Raw genomic sequence first — 19,674 nt, 5'->3', positions numbered from 1 at the left:
TCTACATAAAGTCACCTTGTTACTTAGAAGTACAAGAATGGGGTGCGTATGTGCTGTAATTTAGAAGTGATTAGAAAATGATTTGAGATTTTCTTGTCAATGTCTGCATTGGAAGACTATTCCTTACTTCCTGTGACAACCAAAATTATCAATGGGATGGAGAGGGTAAAAAACAACTGGTGTGACTATGGTGTGATTCCTACCATCATTTTTTTTCCTACCTCACATTCTATTGATAGCCACTACTCTAGAAACTTCTTTGCTTACCTTAGTAACCGTTATAGCACCATAGCAACCGTCGCTACTAAAAAAAAAACTACCTCACCTTCGATTTCATGAAGATTCCCATTTAAAAAAACTACCTCACCTTCTGTTTCATTAAAATTCTCATTAAGATTAGCCGTTGTAGCAAGTAGAAACAAGTGTACCCTCACAAAAGATGTTGTTACGAGGGTTTTAGACTGGAGTGGTGCAAAGTGAAGAAACGTCATCACGATATCTCCTTCAACATGGTCTCCTGGATGAGGAAAGTTCTTGCCGCAAGTGCGATGGCCCAGTGATGTTGGCGACGAAGAAGGTCTGCGGCCTAATGTGCCGGTATGGAGGTGCAAAAGAAAGGGTTGCCAGTCCGTTTAATCAGTATGAAAGGGGAACGTATTCTTCCATTACTCTGATTTGAACAGAAGACTCCACTGTAATTTGAAGCTCTGTGACATTTTAGAGCTAAGTTACCTCCGGAGCATCCGAATGCCAATAGAAGAAGAAGTGCCAAAGCGTACCGGTGGATCCACAAATACTGTGGTGGACTGCTTCAATTACTGTCGGGAAGTCAGAATGGTACACCATTATTATTATTATTATTATTAATAAACAGGATTTATATAGTGCCAACATATTACACAGCGCTGTACATTAAATAAGGATTGCAAATGACAGACTAATACAGACAATGATACAGGAGGAGAGAACCCTGCCCCGAAGAGCTTACAATCTAGTAGGTGGGGGAATTTCACACACAATAGGATGGGAGCTATTGACTATAGTCATACTATGGTAGGAATCACACTATAGTAGAACACTATTGTGCTGGGAATTACACTATAGTAGCACCAAATAACCTGACGGGGAGCCAAAAAACGACAACGCAATGTGAGCGGGAACGGAGTCCAATGGCGCTGATCAGAAGCAGTGGCGAATTCTGATGACTGAAAACAGCCCCATGTGATGCCACCTCAAGTTCCAGGTATCAGCTGAGCATGTGCATTGCATGGCCGTGCCCATCAATTTAGGTGACAGTGGCTATTCCGTAGCATCTCACTGTCATATTACGTGATTTAAACTCGAAAAACTTTTTTTTATTTTCAATATCCTTATTAAATTTTCATTTTTAAACCGACAATAACAAATTTTACATTTTCAACCTTAATACAAAAAAAGGGTAAAGGAAAAGCTAGACAAAACCAATAAAACTATACAATATTTGGCTACTTTTGGTTCATCACAGGATTCCAATAATAACCACATCATAGCTATTTTAAATTACATTACACATTCTTTATAATGATAATAATAAATTCCATAATTTACAGGGTAAAAGTTTCGAAGAGAGGAAAAAAAATGAAAAGTGTAAAAAGAATAATATCACACTTTAATTAGTAAAAAAAAAAGGAAAAATGATTGCCATTGTTAAATACTATCTTTCAATACAAATAGTTGCTCTATTTAAAACGTGGACTATGCTGTATAAAGATTATTATCGTACCCTAATTAGTGAAGAGAAAAAAATATTTTAATAAATATAAATAAATAAAAAATAATAAATGCCAGTTCTACTGTGAAAAAAATTATTATCACACCTATAACCACAAGTAATTACGTAAATAAAAAGTGATTACTACTTCAAGTTAAGAAATAAATAGTGTTTGTCCTAGTGAGGAAATTTTTTTTTAATAAATATAAATAAATCAAAAAATATTAAATCTGAATTCTACTGTGAAAAAATAATATCGCAACTATACCCACCAAGTAATTACATAGTAAAAAGTGATTACTACTTCAAGTGAAAAAATAAAATGTTTGCTCTATTGAGGAAAAACAAAAACATCCCCTCTCTAAAGCTACGTACACACGGCAGATTTTTATCGCCCGATAATCGGCATCGGCCAATTATCGGGCGAAAATCTTCCGTGTGTACAGTCGGTGTCGTCCATCGTCCGGACGACCGACCTGCCGGATCCATGGACGATGGACGACAGCCGATCGTAATGAAAGGGAAGGGGAGAGCGCGCAGCAGGGTGCCGCTCCGTCGCTCTCCCCCTCCCCTCTCCATAGAGCATGAACGGTGCTGTATGTACAGCATCGTTCATGCATCTTGCAGCCCCTTGTCGTTGGAAAGGATCGTGAAAGATCCTTTCCAACGACAAAAATTGCAAGTGTGTACGCAGCTTAAGAAACCACAAAAATGACTGCCCCTTCTTTAACCAATACCCTAAACCTCCATTTATATGATCTTTTGTTGTTGATCCTACTGTTGAAACAGTAGCACAACACAGACATAAAACATCACACACACACACAAAATGATAAAAAAACATAATAAATAAAATGCACAAACAAACAGGATCTAATCATTGCTTATTCAAATGTACCTTTTTAAAATATATATCTCAGGGCATTAGCTAACCATTCACAGTGTTAGAAACGTACGATCCCATCCCATGGGCATATAGTAATCAATCCAGGGTCCCCAAACATTCTGGAATTTTATCATAGTATCAATGAGTATTGCCCTAATTTTCTCATTAACCCAGAACCACATCATTTTCTGCTTAACATGTTCCATGTTAGGCTTAGAAGACCACCAAGCCTTAGCCAGTACCATCTTAGCTGATGTAAATAAATAGGTCAGCAATATAAACTGCAACTTAGTACAACCTTGTGGCTGAAGATTCAGCAAAGCCTCTTCTGGGCATTTTGGATAAGATTTAATTATAAAGGTATATGCCATCTGATATACTTATCTTAGGAGTATCACCAAATATGATACAGAGTGCCATCTACATCACATCCACTAAAGCAAGTTTTAGTGTGCGCAGACATTTTTGCCAGACGCAGCGGCACCATATACCAACGCATCGTAAGTTTATAATTAACCTCCAATGACGAAGCATTATTACTACATTGCGCCTCTGTATCCCATATTTGTGCCCAATCTTTTCATTCTAGGTTACGCCATAAATCTTCCTGAAAGGGGAAAGGGAAGTAGGCTTTTTAAAGGCACAAAGAAGATAGGTATGTATAAAATCAATTATAATTTTTATTTAAGTACAACAATCTTTAAGATAATAGTAAAACCCTGTTACAGAGTAACAAAGAACTACTAGTTCTAGGGTCCTTGTATCCACTGAAGAAGCCCTTCAGGGTGAAACGCTTCGGGATGAGACCCCGTCCCTCCATTCATGACTTTTACACAAGTTTGTGACTTTGTTTATCAACATATATGGTGTGGCTAAAGCACCTTCCTTTGTTACTCTATCCCCCTGTTTTACTATTATCTTAAAGTTTTTTTGTACTTAAATAAAAAATTTTAATTGATTTTATACATACCTATCTTCTTTGTACCTTTAAAAAGCCTACTTTCTTTCCCTTTTAATAAGTACTAGTCCAACTCTTGGACAAAAAGGCTTTGGCACCTAAAACAATTAATTGGGGCAATATATGATTAATGTCAACATTTGTATGACTAGCTATATCTAGGATATAAATATTTTGTCCATAATTCTTCCTCCTTGGGACTCATATATTTAGGTTGTCCGTTCGTATGCGCACTGACCAAAGGATCATATAAGGCTGATATCACCCCCTTCGCCAATGAGCCCTATACCCATACTTTCTCAAAAACACTCAGAGGTCTACTAATATCATTATTCCCCCGCCTTGACTGGAGGAGATTTTTAATCTGCAAGTATCTAAATATTTCACAATTGGGAATACTAAACTTGTTTTGGAGTATATCAAAAGAAATGTTACCCGTTGTATCTAAAAAAATGATAGAATCTATAAATGCCCTTATCTTTCCATTCTTGAAATCTAGCATGATTTTCAGGCAGAAACAAAGGGTTTCCCAATATCGTTGCTACAGGTAAATGGGGGACATCAGTCCACATCGATTCCTAGATCCCATGCAAAGAATTGCTAAGTATAGGATTGGCAAGATAACCCTATTTAGACGAGGGAATCCATAAACATTCCATTGACAGCTTTGCCAGTTCTTGATTTTCCAGTTGTACCCATAATGGTCTCCTAGTCTTATTAATGATACATTATTAATGGAGCGGTCTGAGCTGCTACATAATATTAGTACAATTGTAGTACAGCTAGAACCCCTCTGCCTTTCTGATGATATATAGGACCTGTCTAGAAATTTTAGGTTTCTTTGGGCCCTAAATATATGCAAACATTTTCCGCTGTAAGGTATCTAATAACTTACGGGGGATCTTTACTGAGAAAACCCGCACCAGATAGAAAATTTGGGCAACCATATCATTTTAATCGAAGCAATTCCCCCCAACCATGATATTTGATATCTTTTCCACAATCAGCACCAAATTCCTATAGTTCGGTATGTGTGGTATGTTATCAGCGTACAATTTATCGTACGTAGATGTAATATGAACTCCTAAATGGCGTAGGCACCGCTCTTCACATTTAAATAGAAATGATTCTTAGTTATTTTACCATATCACTAGATAGTGTAATTAAACTCAAATATTATTTTGGTGACACAAAAGAATATATTTCAGATTGTATTCATTAACTTTTTGAAACATTTTTTACTTCTTTAAGTCGTCAGGCCAGTGGGCTGATTTAATAAAGGGCAGAGTAGAGGTCTGCTTAAGTTGCATATAGGAAACCCTGGGGCCCTTCAGTGTTGTTTATGACGGGCCCTGTCCTAGCTTGAAAATCCCTGGAAAAGATTTCAGTCCTTGTTTGCTCAGTGTGACACAGCTCTCTGACACCTTCCTGCAGGATAGATAACGCTATCAGTAGCCATCATTTTCTCATTTGTTGTTTCTATGCAACAGAAAAGAAGAAAGGTCCCCATATCTTCCCAGTTCAGCTACTTTTGTAAATATGTTGGATCGGAAGGCGTTCCATTTTTTTTAAACCTGTCACCGGTTACATGACTCGGCAGTCAATTTTGAGCCAATTTACAATAAATTCTTTAGTATTTGTTGGGTGGTCACCCAACTGCCCCTCTGCCGTCAAGATCATTGACTGTGGACAGCCCCTGGATACCGTACGGCACATCCAATTGTTGGATTGAGACTAGAAAAATGGCAGTTTGCATGGTGGTGAGATCGCCTTTGGATGACCAGCAGCCTAAAGGCCTCTTTCAGGCCTGAAGCCATACGATTACCCCGGGAGTAGTTTTAAGAGTGAGCCATAGCACTTGACCAACGCTATGTCATGTTGTTGAGTTGGACTGTGGTGCAGTTGAGTGCAGTTGCAGTGTGGTTCATTACAACACAATAGGCTGTCTTCCAACAATCACAACAACATTCAACAGTCCCTATTCAAATTGATGGGAGCAGCTTGGTGCTCAAAAACAACCAGAAACGTTATGTTGTGTCGGCTGCACGCAGCCTCTCCTATTGAATGGTATGAACAGTTAGGAACGCGGTGGAGCATGCCGTATACCACTATGGTTTAACGCATGTCTGAAATTTGCCATATGACACCACCATGAAGTGGCCCCTCGAGCCCAAAGGGGCTGCATTTACCTTCATAACTTATGACAACCATTGGACAAATGCCTACCTGGACAATTAAGACAATCTGAAAAATCAGTTTCTGAAGCTCCAATAGAACAAGAACAGAATTGAATGGTTATTTTGGGTGTGAACCATCTCTAAAGACCTGTAATTGCTCTCCAGCTCTTCTGTTCATGCTAATAGTCTGACCAACCTATCAACAGATAAGTGATATTCATTTCTTTGCAGGTATAGGTGTCCTAATCCTTTAATACACTTATACCATTGTCGCATTCATTCTCCTTTGTTTGGCTACATCATTGTATTTGCAGTTTGTGTTTGAAAAGCAAGGCCACACTTTATTGGAAGATAAGAGGGCATTGTGTGTGGAAGGGTAATACAAATTGGAGAGCCATTGAAGGTCCATTGACCAAACTGTAAAGTAACAACTGTGATTTCCTTCTCCGGGGTATGGCCGCATAGTAATCAACCGCCTATGATTACAGACAATTGCATCGGTTGGAGAAGAAACAACCGACTGTCAGACGCTGCAAGAAGAATTTCAGATCCCCCACAGCAGTTGCCAAACACCTGACAACGCTGTAATGTGAAGTGGTTGATTGGCAGTTGTCAGGTTGTCAAACGCCTGGGAAGTGGTTGACTGTCAGTTATCAGGCCATCAAATTCGTGGTAGGACGCTGCTTGGCTGGTGGCAAACCATTAAGTGCCTGGGAAGTAGTTGACTAGCGATCGGCAGGCTGTCAGGTGTCTGGGAAGATGCTGATTGGTGGTTGGTAGGCTGTCAAATGTATTGGAAAAGTTTATTGGTGGTTGCCAGACCACCAAGTGCATGAAAAGTGGTTGGTTGGCAGGTTTACAAGTGTCTGGGAAGTGGTTGACTACCAGTTACCAGGTCACCAAGTGGTTGGTGGCAGGCCATTTTATTCCTGATAAGTGGTTGATTTGTGGTTGGCATTTGATAGCAGACCATCAAAAGCCTGGAAAAGGTTGATTGGCAGTTGCCGGACCTCCAAGTGCAGAGGAAGTGGTTGATTGGTGGGTGGCAGACCATCAAATGCCTGGAAAAGGTTGATTGGCAGTTGTCAGGCCGTCAGGTGCGAAGGAAGTGGACGATTGGTAGAGGGCAGACCATCTAGAAAGAGGTTGACTGGTGTCTGACAAGTGGTCAAGTGACTGGAAAGTAGTTGGTGGTTTACAGGCCATCAAATGCCTAGATAGGTGTGGATTGGCTGTTGGTAGGCCGTAGAAATTTCTGGGAAGTTGTTGACTGTTGAGTTTATATCAAGTTCCTACAGTTACTTTCCTGAGCTTTGTCTAGTTGGTAGTAAATGCCTCTGTGCCCAACCATGACAAACCTAGACGAGCTTGCCACACATGTAAAGGTGGTTAGTACATTTCCAAAATCTTTTTATAATTCTTACATTACTACGAATGCTCTGGGTCGCTGTGATTTTCCATTATTAATGTTTTCAGCATGTTGTGCAATGTTGCCTGGGGTAAGGGTTGTTATCAGAACAGGATAACAATAACCATCTATTTGTTATTTATATATATGTCATCCCCAACATATATATATATATATATATATATATATAAATAGATATCTGCTAATATATCTGCCTACCAATGAGTGGTGCTGCTGATCTCACATGTTTCAGACACTGGGAGTGAAAGGTGTTCTGGCAGGATCATGTTAGGAAGAGCAAGGGGTGAATTCCACCAGTGTTCACAATACCATAAGTTGGGGGGAGGCGGTGACACAGGAAGCTGCAGAGCTGCATCCTCTAAATAAGGTTGTCACCCTTTGGTGATGTGTAAATTGCATAAGTAGCTGAACATAATAAAAAAAAAAAAAAAAAAAAAAAAAAATTCTTGTATGTGTTTTAGCTGCTGTCCTGCTTAAAACATGACAATTTTTTCTCTTTTTTAATGCATCTGTATCAGACTGTTACAACCATTTGATCTTTTTTCTGAAATGCTAAGGGTTAAGAATCCTGACCGCCCCCTTACCAGGATGCCCCACCCCTTTTCTGGACAGGTTCAACCTGTGCAGGTAAATAAGCTGTGGAGCGGAAGCAACTCTCAGATTCTGTGGTCTGTCTAGAAGCTGCAAGGCAAGGAAGGGGCTATACACTCGAGTCTCCAGTCTAGGTACGTCACAATATGCTTTTATTTTGAGCCCTTCTTACTGCCCCGTGGCCCCCCTTTAAATTTGGAGGGGTGTTTGTTACCCCCACCTGGCTCCCTCATCTCAGGGACTTCCTGTGACTTCCAGCAACATGGAGGCAGTACACTTATCACTGACAGGGGGGGGGCAATAAATATAGGGCTGATAATGAACAACTCCATCGTTCTCCCATAACCCCATGCGTTTTGGGCAGACTAAACTGATGTCACATGACCTTCTCGGGTTATGTAAGGAGACCCCCATGTGGCTTCATCTGATTCCTCTCATTAAATGTTAACAATTAAAAATTGCTTTAGGAGAGTTTCACCGAAAAGGAGATGAACTTCACCTTCAATAATATATAAAATGTGTGACAAGCGACCGGTAATACCAGTTTATTAGTCAGTGAGTGCGACGCGGTATGTGTTTTGTGATGTCGTCATTTAAAGGGCACGTCTGGCCAAAATGGTTCTTGCTTTGTGTTTTAAAGTGTGAAAGGGTTAGGACCCCTGTCGGGTTTTGCTGCCATCTGGGGTGATTTGTTCCTGGTACATTTACTACTTTGGGGTGCTTTAATGCTCGTTACATTAAGGCAGCCCATCCATATTCAAAGAAAAAGGTGGCTAAGGCACCCTTAAATTTACATGTGACCCTATTTTTGTTCTGTATGCTATACTACTTGTGCGTTCCCTGAGCACATTGAGGGCCATTAAAAAACAATGGTACAGCAATTCAAAGTAGTAATGTCCAGGGTGAATCTGGCCTGGTGACAACGGTTTCACCAGACAGGTAGCTAAGGGAAAATCTGGATGGCAATGACACCTGAAAAGGTCCTAGCCCTTTCCCTATACTAATGCCACAATGGGGGTGAAACCATTTACCAAATTACCAGAGCACAGTACCAATAGAAACTTGACAGGGGTTCCAATCCCAACTTTATCCAAAACTCAAAAGATTTAGGCTTCAGCTGGTCCCATTCCAATTATACACTTCCAGTTCCACCTAAACTAAAAGTCCAATTAGTCAGTGTCTAACTAGATTAACACCTATGCGGGCTTCATCGTGTAAAGTAGAGGTAAGGGTTACCACCCCTGTCTGGTTATTTTGTTCTTCCTGTGTCCCACTAGAGAGATTACCTTTACTTCTGGTCTTGGAATCACAATGTGAGATCCCATCAAAATGCCCATCTTACAGAGTTGTCCCGACTGGTTGATTTTCCCTCACCTATTGCTTTGGTAATTTTTGTAAAATTGTTGGCTTTCCCCTCACTTTCTGTGATAAATTGAGTTGGTGAATCTTCCTTTTGCGTTTCTCTTTTCCCTTGTAAACTACTACCCCTGGGGGGGGGGGGGGTGTAGATATTGTAATTGTTTCATACAGCGGGGGTGGTATTGCCAGTTCCCAGGGAATGCAGAGTAGCCCAAATCATCGAAAAGCGGTCAAGGTGCCCCTGTGGGTTATGCACAGGACTTCTTCCCTCCCCAGGTACATACACGTATCGGAGCATACACAGGGCTGAGGTCCGTGCTTTCTATTGGCAGTGCCAGCTGTCTGGCCATGCAGTCACCAAATCAAGGTGGGGTTGTGAAGGACAGATATATGCAATTGATCGGGGCAGACGTTAGGTGAACCTGTTCCTTTACCCTTCCTAAACAAAGCATAGGTTCATTTTACGAAGGCGAATGTTGTCACCCCCCTTGACTGTGCTTGGGTGTGTGAATCACAAGTTTGGAGACTAAATTCACAATCCTTTGGCAAAGGCCATCATGTGTGTGTTTCAGCTGTGTGCTTGGGTTCAGCAAAAAACTAAAAGCACAAGAGTGATTTCATCAAAAGGTGTGGTGGCTTTGCCCAGCCTATTAACGTCTCTTACTGCCGTGATTACATCAGCCCAGGTAATATTTTAGTCGTCCTCCGCTCTAAGTCATCCTTAATTTGCATCACGGTATTCTTTGTTACCACTTAGTCATCAGATTTCTGTTTTGGCACACAAATGACCTGACGGAAAGAAGGTAAGGGGAGTCCACCCTGATTTTCACAAGAGCCATTTAGGTCCCAACCAATCATTGAGCTCCTAAGGTTATCCAGCAAATACTGCAAGTCTGCTACAGGCAGAGAATACACCCTATTTAATTCTAATCCAAGCTTTATTGAATCCTTTGTAGGCAATAAAAATTCATGTTAATACAATAGGGATGGGTTAGAACATTTTTACCTGTTTTCAGGAATTGTTTTTAAATTTACTGTTCTCGTTTTGTTTGTAGAAGATCAGATGGAGTGAAGTTTTCAAAAGTTCTAAAAAGCCTTTCCCCTATATTATTCAATATCAGAAACTTGGGCTGACCTAATTACATGGCCTGACCCAAAATGGATACAGGCCAAAAACACCTCATTCAACTGGACTCTTCCCAAGATGGAGCAAAGGTTGGTTTATTGGCCACCTCGGAGCAAAAGAAGAAGTTGAGTTCTGTTGGCTTCTATGAACTGGATGTTCTTCAAACCCCAAAGAACAATGATACCACAGAGGACACAAAGTCGGTGGATGTAGACAACAAAGACAACCTTTCCGATAGGAAGGACACAGATTCTGGGTATATGGATAAAGTGGAAGAGAAGGTGACTAAAAACGATACAACACCTGATTATCTAGATAAAGCGGAAGAGAACTCTCACAACCATGAAGACCAAAGCCTCAACTACTTTGACCAGAACTTGCCCAATTCATCCCAACATTGCACTATACATAAAGGAATATGTTGCCCTTGTAAAGAGTGTGTGGAAAATTTCAAAAACAAATGCGAGGAGGTTCAAAACCCAACCAATGATGATGACCCAAAGAACGATGAGTTCTTGCCTTGTGACGACAGGGCTTCAGTCAACTCCAACCGAAGTAGAAGTGATTCGGAAAAGTCAAGACACTCCAAGTCCTCGGAGGAAGAATGTATGGGAAATCGGTACCATGACACCCAAGTAACTTTACCTTATCCGGACAACACCCGACCACCGGAATGCATCACAAGACTCAGCAACGCTGGTCTGTATGAACCTAACGAAGAACTGGCAGTCAAGGGCAACAAAGAGGAAGAAGACAAATTATCACAGGTGGTCAGTACCGCTTTCTTTGTACAACATCCAGAAGAAATTCCAACACAGCAGAAGAAGGTCCAATTGGAACTGGTGGAAAAGGTAGACATCGAAAAAGGGGATGCAGAATGTGAGCCATTGATTCGTAGCATTCGCAGAACTGCACATGAGGAGCCCCTGGATCCAAGGATCTGTCAGTGTAACAGGGGCTGCTTGAAGATTGTAGGCTCCTTTGTCACCTCCATGATTATATTTCCAGCTTTTCTATATGGGGCGTACGCTTGGCTGCCTTTTGATGCCCCGCTGATGCCGGACATACCCACTCGGCTCGTTTACACTTTGAGATGTGCATCCTTTGCCTCATTTCCCATCGTTCTTGGTAAGTAAAGCTTCTATTTCAGTTGTAAAAATACATTTTTCGTATTGAAAAGAAAAGGGGTAGGTGCGTAGTGTTCTGAAGATGGGTCAAGACAGAAAAAAAGAGAGGGCTTTGTGCCAAACAATAATCTGTATTGCAGTATTAAATATAAATATATATATATGTAGGTAAATACATATTACACAACTGTTTCGTCTCGATTCCACATTGATTCATGGGATTCTAGGGCTTGAGGGCTCAAAACCTGGCGAGTTTCGTCATTAGACTTCCTCAGGGGTATAGAACAGATTGTAGTAGTAATGTCCACTTGTATTTTGCGATTACTCATAAGTGTAGGTAATCAATGCTGCTATAACCTGTATTGGAAAGGTTTTTATTTGACTTGATACCTGTGGCTAAGGTGAAAAGTAGCATCTTAAGGGTGTATTGTGGTTATGGAGAATATTTTGTTAAAAAAAGGTTACCCATATGAGACAAGGTAAATCCTTAAGGTAATATTATTGATGGGAAGTGGTATGGACAGCAACTGTTTTCTAACAAAATACACATGTTTTATACCCCTGAGGAAGCCTAATGGCGAAACGCGTCAGGTTTTGAGACCAAGATCTTTTATACCATCCTGTGAATTTGGGTTCCAAGGTTTAATCTCTATTATTATTAACTGTTAGTTGATCTGATTTAGCACTTAACCTCTATTTAGCACTTAACCAAAAGAATTCCATGAAGCAATGTGGGTTTGGGACAAAATGGTTGTGTAAACTGTGTTTACCTATGTGTGTGTGTATAATATATATATATATATATATATATATATATATATATATATATATATATATATAATTTAGTACTGCAATACAGTTAATTGTATGCTGAAAAACATCTCGTTCTCTGTCTTGATTTTGCTTATTCAAATACATTTTTTCCACAAATTCTGTGTTGGCCACCTACCTGCACCAAGACCACCTGAAGTTTATCCCGCTCCTCACCTGCCTCTTCACCCTCTCACAGTAAGTTATGGGCCTCCCAATATTATGATTCCACCACATAATTCATGTGAGATCTCCATATGAGATCCTGTCGGTTATGGAAATGGGATTCTTTATCTGGAAACTCCAACCCATCCTCCTGCCACACCTGAGACAGATTTCATCCTGCTAAATCCAAAATCCCAAATCGGCAGCTTTCCTTACTGTGTCACTCCACCCAGGACTCACGTTGGAACAGATCTCTAAAGGTGGTGGGACCTCCTATTGCCACCCATTTTTAGGGTATATTGTGTATACTGCTTCCTCCTAATGCCTCCTCTGCTCCTTACCCCTAGTGTCACATGACCATGGTGGGGAGCAGTGGTGTCCCCAGAGAAACTGGAAAATTGTAGACAGTGGTGTAAGGCATAGGGTCAGTGTTCAACCCAGAATTTTCTTTAAGCTAGGTGTTATAAAATTTTAGGCAGGTGGCAACTGCTGTATTGTGACCCAACTCTTCAGTAACCACCCGGGTGGTACACCTGGCTAAAAGGGGCTGGGGGGAACACTGCATAGGGTAGAGGCAAATACAGTTATTATTATGGTCTGATGTCACCTCTGGAGGGGCAGACATTGAAGGTTCTATAACAGATGGGGACTATGGGGGGGCACCAAGGGTCCTATAGGAGGAGCTTTGTACCAGGGTTCGTGGACTTTTATGGTAGGCCCATTGTTTGGTCCCATCTACTGTCATGGGCCATGGCCACTTGCATGCCACAGTGGTACCCATGATATTCTGGACCCCTAACAATACCTCTAGTAAGGGCAATGAAGGGACTGGGTGGGTTAAACACAAATCCTAGATTGGGAGATGATGTCACTGACACAGGAAATAAAGGGGCACCATTTTACCCTTCAAGGTGTAGTGTAACCAAAAAGTATATCATGCTTTATACAGATTCACACTGACAAATGGTTTCTCCATTCCAGGCTTATCTACTGGTTGTCCTTTGCTGTCAGTCGATCATTCCGCGGTTTTGGTTACGGCTTGACATTCCTCCCTCTCATCGCTATGATGATCAGCAACCTTTACTTCATGTTTTTGGTGGAGCCTGAGAAGATGGTTTTTCTGGGGAGCAAAAATGTGCCCCAAAATTAGTATCAAAACCTTTTGATGTTTAGTCCTAAAACCTGTCGTCCTCAGCAAAGAAAATTGACTCAACCCTGGACAGCCAATGAGGACGCACCAGGCATGATAAAAATGGTGGCCCTTGGCTCTGTTTGGATCCTAATGACTCATGTCTCCTTCTCTCTGTGTTATATAAAGTATTAACTGATATAAAGGGTTTTTGAAATCCTTTCTGATCACAGTGATTGAGCATTCTGGTTTTATAGATTTATCAATCTGCTTGCTGATTGGAGAGCTCCAGACAGAGCCCGCCTCATTTCTCAGCTGGAGGACGTCCAGGATTATCTAGCCCCTCCCTCCCCAGCCTGACTGTCATTGACCACGCCCCTTTTATTTATTGGATTTCAGTTCTTTCAATCATGGAGGCTCAACTGCAAATGTAGTTATTACCTAGGGTGGTCTGCATGCAAATAGAGCCTACCTGGGACACCACCTGACCAACATCCACTAATCAGAAAAAGTTGCATAATTCCTCCCAAATCCCAACCCACTTGGTTTTTTAAAGGGTGCTGGTAGGTTTTAAGGAAGTTCTTTACAGCACCCTCCTACTAGTATGGGCTACCTGCATTCTGTAAAGAAGCTCAGAGACCCAGTGATGATGCCATCGGGTCTGAAACAAGAAAATTAACAAAAAAACGGAAAGGTTTTAGTTAAGAAGACAACATTCACCCAGATTAAACTTCAGACTTTACACTCCCTTTGTTTGCATGTATTTATTTGATTTACACAGAAAGTTTATTAAGATTAAAGAGGAAAAAGCAATTGATTTGTCTGTTTATGAAGGCAGAGGTTGGTTGGATGAATCAACACCATGTGAAATTCCCTCTCGTGCCCTGTCAAGTCTGTGTATTGGCACCTTAAACTCGCTGCAGCGCCCGCACCCAGCAGTCCGCCTTTCATTGGGTGCTGACACATAAATCCTCCCTGCCTCTGTGATTTTGGGAGGGGTGTCATTAAATGTTTCATGGAAATATGTAAATAAGTTACCGATTAGAGACACTGCCAATTTCTTGTTTTGCAATAAGTAAAAGATTAAAGTTTTTTTTTCTTTATTGAAAATGGACATTTTGTCTTCTGGCCACCCATTACTGTGCTTGCTACCATTTTCGGAGGTAGACAATCGGTTCCTGATGAATGTAAATAAAGTGATCATTGTAATGACTGCAATAAAAGCAGAGCTGAGTTTAATGATGAACCATGGGGGATGATAAAAATACCTTTACAGGGGGGCTTTTGCTGCATTCTAAGGGTTGTATTTTGGGGGAACGGTGAAAAGCACCAATATGATGGGGAACGATGAAAACCATCCCCTGTGCTTGCATTCTTCTCATGAGCTGTCCTGAATTGCAGTAAGGGCATCCAGGAGCACAACCTGAAGGAGTATCGGCTGTTGGGGATAGGGATGAGAAAGAATGCCTCTGGCATTTTCGTGAAAATTTTGCGAAAATTTCCTTGAACTTCCGATGGTTCCACAAAATTTCGGCAAACTGATTTCGCGAAACCAGCAGAAGATCGAGGAAATAACAACAGGAGGGTTAACAGGATTACCTGGGAATCCTCCTGTTTGTGGTCCCCGGGGCACTAAAGGTTAAATAACCCTTCAGTGCCCAGGGATCTTCTCAATGAATGTGGCCGTGGTTAATTAACCTCTAGTGCCCCGGGGATCGCACACTCTTTTCAATGAATGCAGCTACAGCTTCAATCATTAAGAAGATGCCCAGCACAGGAGAATCTCCTAACATTTTAATATAAGCATCACTTACAAATGATACATTTCTTACAGATACAAATGAGATACTTTTAATACAATGTCAGGAGGTTCTCCTGTGCTGGGCATCTTCTCAATGATTGCAGCTGTGGCTGAATTCATTGAAAAGAGTGTGCAATCCCCGGGGCACTAGTAGTTAATTAACCTCTAGCGCCCGGAGATCGCAGAGGATTTCCAAGGCTACAAGATTCAGCCCTGGAAATCCTCCTGTTCTGCGATAGTTCAACCTCTTGGCGAATCAGAAGGCTGTTCTCGCTTACATTTTCGATAATCGAGAAAGGTCCGATTGGCTGCGATCTTGAACCTAATATTCTCACTCGCTCATCCCTAGTAGGGGAGTGAGGGGTAAGCTAGGTAAAAGTGCTTTTGAAAGTTCCCTTCGATGACTGTTTAACCCTTGCTTTATGTGGGGAGCCCCACTGCAGGGGTAGTTGTGTTATTTCACCCAAGTTATTATTAATATTAATAATAATAATAAACAGGATTTATCTAGAGCAAACATATTAGGCAGCGCTGTACATTAAATACCCTGCCCTGAAGAGTTTACAATCTAAGAGGTCAGCTTTAAAGTGGAGCCATTGTCATTCAAAAAAAAAAAAAAGAGGTTTACTTAAAAAAAAAAAAAAAAAGGCGATGTCCCTTCTGCAATAAAATATTCCTCTGAGGCTTCTTAGACTGAATAAACTGCTGCACGCCTGCATGGGAGATACGTTATCTGAGCTCGGCCAATCAAGATATCCGAAGATTGAAACGAGGAAGGAGGTGGCAGTGCAGGATGTAATTCTGGTTATATGAGCTCATGGACCTTTGTAGCTGCAGGTACTGTGAAGCAATTCAATCCCACATTTCAAAAGAGAACTGACTGCCACAATATGAATGCAAAGTACATGGAAAGGTTCCTGACCATGACACTCGCCCTTTCATGCATGGAGTTTGTTCGTTCTTCCCTACAATTGGGTGTGGGTTTTCTTTTTATTATAAGCTCGTTGAGCCATATCAGAGATTACAAACATTGTCATTGTAATAATGGCTGTGAAGGTGGTGCAGGAAAACAGCACAAGAAAAGAAGGTTTGCAAATTTACCCTCAGCGGTGGGGAAATGTTTACAAACCTTGGTGCAGGTATCCTGCCAGAAATACATGTCTCTGTAACTTCCTGTCAGTAATAAAGACAGCAATAAAACTACTACTAGTCCCATCATCCATTTGTGATCGGGATAGTGATGAATGAAGTCAATGAATGGCTGCCCTGTAGAGTCAAGGACACGAAGTGTGTTATATGCAGGATGACAGGTGGAAATAGGAGGAAATAAAACTAATGAAGCCACCACACCTATGAACCGGTAGGCTGCACAAAGCACATTAAATTTTTGTTTTTACCGGTAAATTATACCAGTCAGAACTCTCTCAGAACTCTCTTTCAAGCTTTTCCACTCAAGTTGTGGTTACTTTTTAAAGGAAACTGACCTCTGAAACTTTGAGCACCTGTTGTTGTTTTCACTTACCTGGAATACATTTTGTTGATTTAAACTGAGATCTTATTTGGGCTTTAAAATAAAGATAAAAACCTTGCCCGGTTTCTAACTGGAGTGTGTGTCATTGACATCAATACCGTCAGTGGTCACTAGAGGGAGCTGAATTCTTATATTCCTTGGTTAATAGTACACCTGGTGGTTGTCTTGACCCATATAGAAGTCATTATGTTCAAAACCTGATCAAGAACAACGTTTGAGTTGTGAACCAGGGAGTGGGCCACTATGTAGAAAGAAGACCTTGGGTAATAGTGCAAGGGTTACTTTAAGAGAGCAGCCACGCCTACTGCAAGCCCCATTTCAGCCAAACTCCTAACGAAGACGTATTTTACTTAAACAGTAAGGGCTGCGTTGGAAAATTATATCATGGTTTTTGATAGATGTCCATGGTAGACTGAGGTGGGGGTCTTTTCCTGAACTGCAGAGCTTGCAATCTAATACGAGACATATCAGGTGCTTATGATACAGGCTGAGTTTGGAAGCCGTGTTTGTATCTAAGCTATGTTATTGTTGTATTGGCTTCCCCGCCTCTCCTTAACAAAACTTGTTTGCTACGCTAACCTCTCCCTGACCCCTTCTTCTCAATGCAGAGCAAATAAGTGAGACATGTTTGTACATTAGCCATCCCGATCAATAGGAACTGAGCAAATCACACACAGAAGAAAGCTTGTTACAATCAGTTACTAATTACCTGACCCTCATAATTCCAACCACAGGTGTCACTGTACCAGCCTACCAAAAGGTGTTTGGCCCAACTTAATGTCTATGGTTGAGTTCCCATGCCCCAGTACTCAGAAGTAGATGTGGGTAAAAATCACCCATTGAGGTGGGCCAAATATGGATGGTGACTGAAGTCAATGTCTGACTGCCACGAAGGAGTTCATTCCTAAAGTGGTAGTCACCTTCTTTAGAAATAGGGCTGGATCTCTTCTCACCTCAAGTATGATGCCCACCACCAGTATGATTAGCTAAGTCCACTAAAGACTGGAGGTCCTAATCAGGATGATGGGGAAGAGGAAAAGCCCATTAAGTATAATACCTAGTAGATTAGTCTGAGGGCCATGTAGATACTCCAGAAACTTGTTCCCTGTGTCCACCGAAGACTGGATGTTTTTCTATAAAGCTCTACAATAGCTGTTGGGATGGTTGATGAAATATCATAGTGGTGATTACTCGAAGTAGAGTTCATTAGCTCTTGCATTACTCATCAGCTCGTCTTATCTTCAAAGCCAAGGAATAGCCGGTCCCAAGGGCAAGGGTTTCCTTGAACTGGTTATGGGGACATGGGAAGGTATGCAGAGAGTAGGCAGTATGTAAACTGACCATATCAAATCTGATTGTACAATCATCTTCAGATCTTCAAAGCTATAGTGTGCCAAGGCCTTCCTGAGTGGATACAAATTAAATGGATTGTTGGGATATATAACCTCATGGAACACACATTGTAGATGTTCTGCCAGTGTACCTAAATGTGTTTAGCTAATCTTAATGTCTGTGGTTGAGTTCCCATGTTCCAGTACTCAAAAGTAGATGTGGTTAAAAATAACCTATTGAAGTGGGCCAAATATGGATGGTGGCTGAAGTCAATGTCTGACTGCCAGGAAGGAGTTCCTTTCTAAAGTGGTAGTCAGCTTCTTTAGAAATAGGCCTGGATCTCGTCTCACCTCAAGAATGGTGCCCACCACCAGTATGTTCAGCTAAGTCCACTAAAGACTGGAGGTCCTAATCAGGATGAAGGGGAAGAGGAAAGGCCCAATAAGTATTATACCTAGTAGATTAGTCTGAGGGCCATGTAGATACTCCAGAAACTCCAGATACTCCCTCTGTCCACTGAAGACTGTATGTTTTTCTATAAAGCTCTACAATAGCTGTTGGGTTAGGTGATGAAAAATCATAGTGGTGATTTCTCGAAGTAGAGTTCATTAGCTCTTGCATTACTGATCAGCTTGTCTTATCTTCAAAGCCAAAGAATAGCCGGTCCCAAGGGCAAGGGTTACCTTGAGCTGGTTACGAGGACATGGGAAGGTATGCAGAGAGTAGGCAGTATGTAAAGTGACCATATCAAATCTTTTTGTATAATCCTCTTCAGTTATTGAAAGCTATGTAGTGACAAGGCCTTATTGAGTGGATACAAATTAAATGGATTGTTGGGATATGGCCTCATGGAACACACATTGTACCAGCCTACTGAAGGGTGTTTGGCCAAACATAATGTCTGTGGTTAAGTTCATAGGTCCTGGAACTTGAAAGTAGATGAGGTTGAAAGTGAGCCATTGTGGTGGTGCAATTATGAATGACTGTATGGCCAAGTGGACACTCCAGAAAGTTATGTCCACCAAAGACTAGGTGTTCTTCTACAACATTGGTTAATGACATAGTATACTGGTGACTCCTTGAAGTAGAGTTTATTAGCTCTCTCATTACCAATCAGCACGTCTTATCTTCAAAGCCAAGGAATGGGCAATTCAAGTATCTGTGGCAGGATGTAGTAAATTTGGTCCTAACCCATCTCCTTTAAGGAGCCACAACACATTTGGCCAATAGGAAGGAGTAGAATAGTGAGTTTCTCCAAGAAGAGCAACCCAATTGTTTAAAATAGAGTGTTCTCAAAGTGCCCAGCCTGAAAGAATCAGTAGAACTAGTAAGAAAGAGGGAAAAAGGCTTTTGTAGGGCAAAACTTTTGTTCTTAAAAACTGAAATTTTATTTATGTATCTCCCCATTGAGGGGCAGAGACAGAAACTACTGAGGAAATCTCCCGATTGTGGGAGGGGCTGAGACACAAACTACTCAAACTACTAGGAGAAATTTCCCCATTG

General features: G+C 41.2%; 1 protein-coding gene across 1 annotated transcript; it reads left to right on the top strand.

Moving 5' to 3' along the window:
* The first annotated feature begins 7,792 nt into the window (after positions 1 to 7,792).
* TMEM79 (transmembrane protein 79) lies at positions 7,793 to 14,254 on the top strand. The gene is made up of 4 exons (XM_072428665.1): positions 7,793 to 7,925; positions 10,206 to 11,408; positions 12,340 to 12,411; positions 13,360 to 14,254. Exons 2-4 carry the CDS (start codon positions 10,309 to 10,311, stop codon positions 13,526 to 13,528), a joined length of 1,341 nt encoding a protein of 446 aa, XP_072284766.1. The 5' UTR covers positions 7,793 to 7,925; positions 10,206 to 10,308; the 3' UTR covers positions 13,529 to 14,254.
* The last annotated feature ends 5,420 nt before the right edge of the window (positions 14,255 to 19,674 follow it).

Source organism: Pyxicephalus adspersus, chromosome 12, assembly GCF_032062135.1.
Source record: "Pyxicephalus adspersus chromosome 12, UCB_Pads_2.0, whole genome shotgun sequence".
Lineage (NCBI taxonomy): Eukaryota > Metazoa > Chordata > Amphibia > Anura > Pyxicephalidae > Pyxicephalus > Pyxicephalus adspersus.
Note: the sequence above shows the minus strand (reverse complement) of the source record. Positions and strands in the feature narration are given on the sequence as shown.

Coding starts and splice junctions, on each gene's coding strand:
- TMEM79 (XM_072428665.1), top strand. CDS start 10,309: ATGGATACAGGCCAAAAACACCTCATTCAACTGGACTCTTCCCAAGAT. Junction 11,409..12,339: donor TTTCCCATCGTTCTTGGTAA/GTAAAGCTTCTA, acceptor CACAAATTCTGT/GTTGGCCACCTACCTGCACC. Junction 12,412..13,359: donor TGCCTCTTCACCCTCTCACA/GTAAGTTATGGG, acceptor TCTCCATTCCAG/GCTTATCTACTGGTTGTCCT.